This window comes from Mustelus asterias, chromosome 12, assembly GCF_964213995.1.
Source record: "Mustelus asterias chromosome 12, sMusAst1.hap1.1, whole genome shotgun sequence".
In the NCBI taxonomy this organism is placed as follows: Eukaryota; Metazoa; Chordata; class Chondrichthyes; order Carcharhiniformes; family Triakidae; genus Mustelus; species Mustelus asterias.
In genome coordinates this window covers 10,664,192-10,673,605 of record NC_135812.1, presented here as the reverse complement: position 1 = coordinate 10,673,605, position 9,414 = coordinate 10,664,192, and the positions used below count along the sequence as shown (strand labels likewise).

Sequence of the window (9,414 nt, the reverse complement as noted above, 5' to 3'; positions counted from 1 at the left end):
TTCGTAAATCTGAGAACATTACAAACATTCCAAAATGACCATCACACAAAAAGCAATAATGATATTCAAGTCTCTTTACATATATCAAGTAACATTGTGGAAAAAAAAACAGAAAATGCTGGGAAATCTCAGCAGGTCTGACAGCATCTGTGAAGAGAGAATAGAGCCAACATTTCGACTCTGGATGACCCTTCATCAGAGCTAAGAGCAAAGAAAATCAGAAGAGATTTATATTATGGGGGAGGGGCTGCAATAGGACAAAGGGAATGTAAATGTTTTAAAGTTTATTTATTAGTAGACTTACATTAACACCGCAATGAAGTTTCTGTGAAAATCCCCTAGTTGCCACACTCTGGCGCCTGTTCGGGTACACTGAGGGAGAATTTAGCACCGAACATCCACATCTTTGGACTGTGGGAGGAAACCGGAGCAACCGGAGGAAACCCAGGCAGACATGGTGAGAATGTGCAGACCCCGCACAGACAGTGACGCAAGCCAGAATTTGAACCTGCGTCCCTGGCGCTGGGCGGCAGCAGTGCTAACCCACTGTGCCACCCTGTCACCCATATAAATGATAAGAAGGCTTAGAAAGGTGCTAAAAGTGTCTCAGTAACATTCAATACAGTAAAGGAAACGTTTGAGGCATTTTACAATGGTCTTAAACATGACAGCTTATTTTCTTCCTCTCTGAGTCTTGGTGCCATAGTAAGAAGTCTAATAACACCAGGTAGCAAAAGCCACTAGCTTTCGGAACAGGCTGTTCCTTCGTCAGGTGGGTGGGAAGAGTCCAAATAAACCTGCTGGACTTTAACCTGGTGTTGTTAGACTTCTTACTGTGTTTGCCCCAGTCCAGCGCCGGCATCTCCACACCTTGGTGCCATGACATTCCAGCATCTCTCTCTCCATTGAGAAAAAAAGTTTCAGGGAGCTTGTGCGCGTGCGCGTGGGTATATGTCTATGGGAGGAGCCGGGGGGAGGGAGGAAAGGGGGCGGGGTCTGGCGGGCTATGACGTAACCGCTCCGTACTTTTCTTAATGAACGGCAGGGCCGGGGGACGCATGCGCGGTTTTTTTCACACACACACACACACACACACCCGGGAGGGAGAAAAAAAAAACCCAACTTCCGGCTGGTGTCATGGCCGCCGTACCCTGGTGAATGTGGAGACGCTGAGAGAGAGAGAGGGGGGTGGGAGAGGAAACAAACCCCAGCAACACCAACCGGGAGGGATTCACATCTATCTATCTGTTTGTATAGAGAGAGGGATCTAAAAGAAACAAGGGCACCGCTGTTTTTTTTTACCTTTGAGGAGAGTGGGGGAGGGGGGAGGTGGCGGGGGGTAGGGGTGCTGAGGGGGGAGGGGGCGAAAGCCGAGCATGGCGGCTCATAAGCCGGTGGAATGGGTTCAAGCCGTCATAACGCGTTTCGACGAGCAGGTAAACAGAAAAGAAAAACCTAACGGTGTTTTTTGTTTTTGCAAAGAATGAGCTCTCTGGAAATGACTGTAATGTTATTTTTCTCTCCCTTACAGCGAGCGCGGGTTGAATTGGGTTTCCTGAGGTAAAAAAAAAATTGGCGTCCGTTTTTGTTTCTGCTTTCTCTTGGGAGGTGGATTTTTATTCCCCCCGGAGTCAGCCTCAGTCAGTCAAGGCCTGGCCTGACATGGAGGTCTTCTGCATCTGTCTATCTGTATGTGTGTCTGTTTATCCATCCTCTCGAGGGCTAGGTCCAGCAACCCATAACCTCCTAGACAGTGGGAGCTGGGGCCTGCAGGAGAATTCACTCCCACCCCCCCCCCCCCCCCCCCAGTGATTTGTTAAGGTTTTTAATCTATCTCGGTTTTTAATACGAGAGAATTCCCACACACAACTGATCGCCCTCCCCCCCCCACCCCTTCTGGTCCTCACCAACCTGTATTTCCCCCAACCCTATTTCTGAGGGGGTGACACTCCCTGTGGTTTTATCAAAGAGGACAAAACTGTCCACCCCTCAGTAAATTTTAACTTGTTGAAAATGATCAGTTTTCACTTTTCCACCCCGATCAATGTAGTTATTAATGCAACTTTGCTTTCAGCAGAAGTGATGATAGAGGGCTTTAAGTGTAGTTCATTTTGGAGGTGATGTATTAGATATTTGTTGATATAGATATGATGTTCCATCATGTTGCGATCAGTGTTGAACCCTTTTGGGGAGTGTATGTTTTGCTGATTTTGTTGGCAATGGAAATTTTGGGGGGTAAATTTGCTCAAACATATTGAAGTTATTTGACATTTTATAGTGGAGCTAGACATTCATAACTTCATGAAATCTATTGACTAAGGGCATCTGAATGTTATTTTATCCGAACTAATGGAGTAGAGTTTCCACTTTGTGAAAGAGGTGACCTGGATGTAAATGTGACCAAAATTATGTTAGTTTTGAGAAGTTTGTTTTTCCCCTCCAGTTTCCACTGAATTCTATTTACTTGTGTGTACAGTATGTACATGTGTACTAGTCAGCTTGGTAAACTGAAATAGCAGTTACATCTCCAAGCTTTTAAAACATGTTGATAGATGTCCATGTGTCAAAAAAGTACAACTGTAGAGCTGCCATGAAAGGCCATGGATTTGTGTGATTAGTGGGAAAGTCAATTGTGATTAATTTGATTAGGAGGAGTGGCCAGGTTTGTGGGAAGGCCCAATTTCTAGGATAATGTTTATAGACCAATGCAAAAGCTCACAAAAACTTGGTTTACACTCTGTTTTTATGCTGAATGATTTGTAATGATTCTGCTGATTGAATTGCCCAAAAAAATAGTGCGACCCAGTGGAAAATCCAGGCCAGGACTTTTTGTCATCAGGAAAGTGCTGTGTCAGAGGCTAACTCAGATTTAAAAAAACTGCAGATGAAATGTTTTATAGATCGAAATTTATAAAAGGGATATTGAGTTTGCATGTTTAAGCCTTGCAATCATTATGCAGCTTCTGTAATAAAATATAATTGGGAGGAAAAGCAAATATCATTATTCTGGTGTATTTTTGGTGTGATGGGGAGCAGGCTATCTTTTAAGGCTTTTTATGAATGGAGGCCATTTATATAGCACCATGGTAAAGTATCTTTTTTGATTCATTTGTCAAAAGAAAGAGATTGGGCAGAAGATAGTGATTATTCTTGGATTGAAATTGAAAAGTTTTTCTTGCAACTGTTCTATCTGAAGACTTGAATCTTTTTGGGGTGCAAACTGAACAAACGTAAATTGTTTTGTCCAACCAGTTATTCTTCATGTTTGACTGTGAGCATGGACAGTTTATTTGACCTGCAAGTGTCACAGTTAAGCCCAATTTTGCTTTGATGCAGTTTTCCAGCAGAAGCTCATTGAATAGTGGTCAGGAGGGTTCATTTCCAACCCCATCCCACTCCCTCCTTTTTGAAGTGGGGACAGCAAGGTCAGTTGTAGAGTTTTTAAACAGTGTCCAGGATGAGGGTCATCTTATTGGGCACAGGCCAGAGCTTGAATTAGAAATCTTCTTAGTCGGCCGAGCTCAGCAACTCACAAAACCATTCCCAAGGCTGACAATATGCTCATCTGTCATTTGTTTGAAATCTCTCCAGCAAGTCGGTCTCAAACTATGTCTGAAAATACATTTAAAGATATTTTTTATTGCAAGCAGCATTATTTACCCCATTGGACCATATGTGCAATTTGATTGTGTTTTTTCTGGTGATGTTTGTTTTGGAATACTTTGCAATCTAATTTTTAAAAATCCTTGTCTGCAAAACCTTTTTACAGTTGTAATCTTTAATATTTAGAGTCACTTGTCTCGCAAGGATGTTGAAATTAATATCTGTACATCCGATGACACAAATTGGGAATAGCTCTAATACTTCAAAAATTCCAGCATTTTAAATTTTAGACTTTAGTTTTCATTACAGGAAATTATACGGTTATACATTTAAATTGTTATAATATGGGAGCTGCTTATTTGTTTGCGGCTTTAAGCATAAGGAATCGAGGATATAGCTGGGTATCTGTGTATAAGAGGGATAAAGCAAAAAAGTCACGTGAGTAATAGTTGCTCACAAGTATGTCAAATGGTTATCATACAGTTGTGTAAAATTTTGAGGTCTTTGTGAGTAATTGAATGTTTTTATAATCTGGGGAATAATTTGCAAACCTGTTTTGTAATTAAGAAAAGAATGGAAATAAGTTATATAATCAAGAGGTGGAGAAAAGACTTTACCCTGTGACACTGCTAATTAAAAACCTATATGCTGCAATTGCTTTCGATATAGAGAGTCAACCCTGCCATTTTTGGAAAACTGATTCATATATATTTTAATCTCTGCTACCTTTACTGATATGATGTGGAGATGCTGGCGTTGGACTGGGGTAAACACAGTAAGAAGTTTAACAACACCACGTTAAAAGTCCAACAGGTTTATTTGGTAGCAAAAGCCACAAGCTTTCGGAGCCTTAAGCCCCTTCTTCAGGTGAGTGGCCACTCACCTGAAGAAGGGGCTTAAGGCTCCGAAGGTTTGTGGCTTTTGCTACCAAATAAACCTGTTGGACTTCAACCTGGTGTTGTTAAACTTCTTATTACCTTTACTGATATGCAGTACTGGCGGCCCTGCTGATACTTGTCTGATTGACGTTTTTCACAGATGGTTCTACGCTCAGTGTTGGTGCTCTTGTTTTGAGTCAAAAAGGCATGGGTTCAAGTCGCACTCCAGAATCATGAGCATATGATCTAAGCTGACATTTCAAAGGCATGGTTGGGGAAGGCTGCTGCCTTTCAGATGTAGAATTAGAATAAGGCCTTGTCTTCCCTCTCAGGTGGATACAAAGGATTCCATAACATTATTTTGAAAAACATTAGGGAAGCTCCACATGCTCAACATATAGCTCAACGCAACACCATCAAAGACAAATGAACTGATAATTTATTTATTGCTATTTGTGGGATCTTTCTATGTAGAAATTGGCAGCCATTTTTTCTCCATCATAATGCTGACTGAACTTGAAAAAGTACTTAGCTGTCCGTGAAGTGTTTTGGGAGATCCTGAAACCATGGTGGACACTTTGTAAATGCAACTTCATTCTTTTATTTGTTTTTGAAGGTGAGTGTCATCAAGGCTGGGTAGATGTGGCAGGGTATCAGAACTGGCAATCTCAGGCTGATAGTTGTTTTCAGTTATCACGTGTGGAACTCTGATTCATTCCTTCTGTCCAGTTTGAGATTGCGCGGGCCAATTTTCATTGCTTTCCTTTATTTTCTTTCATTCTTTCCTCCCACATTTGCCATATCAACAAGTGCGTTATGGACCAGAGAGGGAATTTGGTATCGTTGTGGTAATTACATCACAGGTTAACCTTTACAGAAGTATCACTTGTTTTGCAAAGAAAGGCAATGTGGCTTACAGTGTTAGTGATACCATTATAATTTATTTTTCGAGGAAACTGCCTGAAATTGCATTTGCTCTTGTGCAATTTTAACAGTAAAAGGTCTGTTAAAAATAATGGATTTAATCTGTAACTTTCAAAACAGCCCAATGTTTGTTTTTAAAAATATCTGGGGAAAATAATGTGCATTGAAACAAAATAAATCAGCTGAGTGGTAAAGTTTCCCCAATTATGATGGCATTGTGTACAAAAGGGAAGTATTTATGGCCAGTAGAATTTTTTTTGCTGCAGTTGGAGGATTGTGATGTCCCTGAAATTGACAAGCTGGCAACATTAGATGTTATGACTCTTGCATGAATGGCCATATGGGTTAGGGATTGGAAAGTACTTGGTGCTAATGGAGCAGTACCCTTGCAAGGAATCAGTAAATTTCTGTAATATATTAACAGCATGCTCCTTGCCTTTTAAAAATTTATCTGTTAAAATGTGACTTAAATTTTTTGTTGTGTGATTTTGCACTTAATAATGGACTATGCACTTAAAGATGCTTTGCTGAATTTAGTGATTTCAATGAGTTGCATTTCTTTGCAGTTACACTGAAACTAGGGTTGCCCAACTCTGATTCTTTTGTAATATGTTATCAATAACAATTCGCTTATCCAATGGTTCAGATGGTTTGCACTGTTTTATTTTAAACGGAGGCCTATGTACTAGGAAGCGACCCGGTTTGTGTTGAGTTTGCAGATTTGAGACAGAAATGAGGGTGCAATATTTTGACCTCAGTAAATCTAGATTAATGAAGGTGGAGCATGGTGTGAATGGGATGGGCTGGAGAAAGACGAGGAGGAATTAACAGGGTACCTAGTTCTGATGGCTCTCTGATGACCATAACTGAAAAATCCTATGTGTGAATTGCAGCTGAACGCAGTATCTGATTCGTTTGATCACCCAGAAGGAAGGGGCACATGGGAGGGGGTGCTGGAGGGCAGTGGGTATCTATGAAATTGTATGTTAGTATAAGTCCGCATCGATGAGGAAGGTCATGGTAACTTTAAGAACACGTGGACAATTTAGATGGTTAGCAAGAAGAATGCACAAACTAAATGAAGTGACAATCAGCAAGAGGTAGAATGTCAGAATTATCCTTCTCTGAATGGTTTTTGGAGCAGTAAAATACCACCCTCCTGTGGTCTCCAGGATATGCCAGGCAGGAGCAGAGCTGGCAAATCCAGTGGGAGTTTCCGCAACCCACCAAGTCTGGTTGGTTCTGAAGTAGTTGAATATAAAGTAGACATGCTGCACTATATTTCATTCAAATCACCCTCTGTATGAATGCACAATTCCGCATCTCCTCCACCATTTCTCAACTTTATTGCAAGAAAAGGTCATTCGTTCTGGTTGCTTTGCTGTTATCTTACTGCGGTAGATAGATGTTTTATTAAGATTCTGTACAGAAGTTACCACAAGTGTTCATCACCAATTAGCATACAGCAAATCATTTCCTGCTTGGGTTATGTTCACAAATGCAGTCTGAACTGCACACTCATCATCTCCCCCCTCCCTTTTGGGTTCCATATGTAAGGAAAAATTTAACTGTATAGTTAACAAGCTCCAATGCTCACTCGACTGTCGTCCTCTCATCCCACCACCACCGTGTGAAAATTCTAATTTGCAAATGATTCAAATTTTAATTAGTTAGAATTAAAGTTGCACAAAAATGCAGACGTGTATTCAACTGAAAATGCAGGTGGCTAATGCAGTGTGTAGGAGATTCCACCTGCGATTTTCTCCACCTTGAATTCCTGACCTTGGTTATGCTGTCGGGAGAAATTCAATTAAAATCTGCCACCTCTGTGGAGGGAGTAACATTGAGGAAACAAGTCTTCTGGTCCCAGAGATTGGCTTAAGCAGGGCCTTTGGAATAGGTTGGACCGTGACTTTCTTGATATTGGAAGTGTGTTGTCACAGAAGTTGAGAAAGAAGTTCGAGCACTGGTGTTAAAATGCTTCGTAGTGTGAATAAGTAGTTTCTATCCAAGGATACAAAAGATAAATGGATGAAGGCAGGATTAGCTCAGCTGTTGCGTTCCTCACGGCACTGACACTTGCTGATAAGGCCCATGAATCAAAGCTTCTGTATCTTGGCATTAGAAGGGGCCCAGATTCCAAGGAATCATAACCCTGAAAGAAAGGGAAAGATGGTCATGTTGAAGGGGGGACATGAGAAAAAGTTTGTGCTTAGCAGTTCTGGGAACTCGTGACTTTTGAAGCCTGGTAATAAGTAGTAAATATGTTTGAAAATCTTTATTTGGCCACAAGGAGTATGGCAACATCTTGACCAATCAGAGCCAACTTACCAACAATCAGCACCCATTTTCTCTTACAGTATAAATTGTTCCCTTTGAAATTTGGCATTAAGTGTTCTGATGAGTGCAAGATGAAAAGCTTTGACATGTCTCTTTTGCAGCAGCACTCAAGAATTTGATTTCCTGCATTTCCTTTCTTGTGCTTGATATCTGTTAATTAGATTAGAGATGTCCAAGCCACAATCTGGGCCATTGTTGGCCTACAAGCGTCTCCAGTCCTTGACAACTTTTATCTATTTGAGTTAATGTTACTTATTGGCTGATACTGTTTGAATTTCATGGGCCTAGATGTATGTTAATTTTAATATTGTAGACTCATTGGATAGTTCTTCGATACTTGGTATAAATTTCAAAAAGCAAATGCTAAACGTATGGTAACATTAATTTTTAAACTTTCCACATGGCCTGTGCTGACAAAAAGATAGGATATTTCTGATTTATTTTCCTACCGTCAATTTATTTCCCCATCTCACCCGAACGGATATCATTTTTGTATATTATTTATGTAAAATTTGAAAGCCAACATGCCTTTACATGCAGAGGGTATCACAGCTGAGCCTGGCCTTGCTTTAAGCCACTATCCACATTCTTTGCACTTTCCAACAGGGCATGTCGAGTGGCTTTGCAGGAATGGAAAGCTTGTCCATTCTCCAAATCTCAGTGGGGCTGTGGTCAGTTGTACCGCCTCTCTCGCTATCTTTCTTGTGCACAAAGATCAGGAATTGAACTTGAGACCTTATTATTCAACTGTGCAATTAACTTGCAAGGCTTTGAGGGAGTCATCTATTCTTCATCCTTCTGCTCTAATTCTTGATTGTTGAAGTGCAAATCCAAGTGACCATTCTTTATATGCGAGTCTGGACCTTGAGTGGCAGTGGTTTGTGAATTGTTGTAATCAGCTGAATCAAAGTAAGCATCCACCGACATACAATGGGCATCGCCAAAGATCATGCTCAAATTAATTTCATAACGGTGGTGGATTAATCACTCGAGTTCTTTCATACAAAGATGGTTAAGTGAGACTGCAGGGTGGCATTTGGGTATTTCAACATTAATTATTCAGCGTAGTATTTGCATATTTTTGTCAACCTTTATGTATGAGCAAGTTCCATGCTACATTTCATCAACTTAACTTTATCAAGGGTGAGGATGGGAGCAAGGTACACCCCTCCAAGAGAAGTGATGTTGGAACTGTGGTCATCTCTATCATCTTACTTTGCCCTGTTCCTGAATCAATTGATGCAATATTTTTATAATGACAAAATTGGAAGATGAATTGAATTTTGAACTTTCTTTGTTCATCTGTGGAAGTTGTTCATTTTGAAAGCTCATATTTAGTTGAGAATTTAGAGCACAAGCCTGCAATGCTGTTGATGAAATTGTTCCCTGAAAGTAGTACGGATATACCTAATTTAATTATTTGAGTAATAGTTATGGTACACGGTGCATTTTCCCAAGGATCAATCCTTGGACCTTCCTATTCCTCATCTACGTGCTGCCTCTTGGTGACATCTTCTGAAAGCATATCTCTAAGTTTCATATGTATGCTGTTGGTGCCCACCTCTGTCTCTCCACAAACCTTTGGCCCTTCCACCTTAGCTAAATTGTCATATTGCCTGTCTGACATCCAGTACAAGATTAACATAAGCATATAAGTTGTCCAACAAAA

General features: G+C 40.6%; 1 protein-coding gene across 9 annotated transcripts in view; it reads left to right on the top strand.

Annotated features, from left to right (window-relative positions):
• The first annotated feature begins 1,356 nt into the window (after positions 1-1,356).
• nf1a (neurofibromin 1a) overlaps positions 1,357-9,414 on the top strand; it is a 159,112-nt gene continuing 151,054 nt past the window's right edge. For 7 of the 9 annotated variants that reach the window (XR_013499075.1, XR_013499076.1, XM_078224705.1 and 4 more), the window contains exon 1: positions 1,372-1,436. Coding sequence is in view for 7 of the 9 variants with exons in the window: in XM_078224705.1 (XP_078080831.1) it covers positions 1,377-1,436 (60 nt within the window). In the remaining 2 variants the exon portion in view is untranslated. Of the gene's footprint in view, positions 1,437-9,414 lie in introns of all 9 variants that reach the window. The other 2 variants (XM_078224704.1, XM_078224709.1) reach the window with 1 other exon arrangement.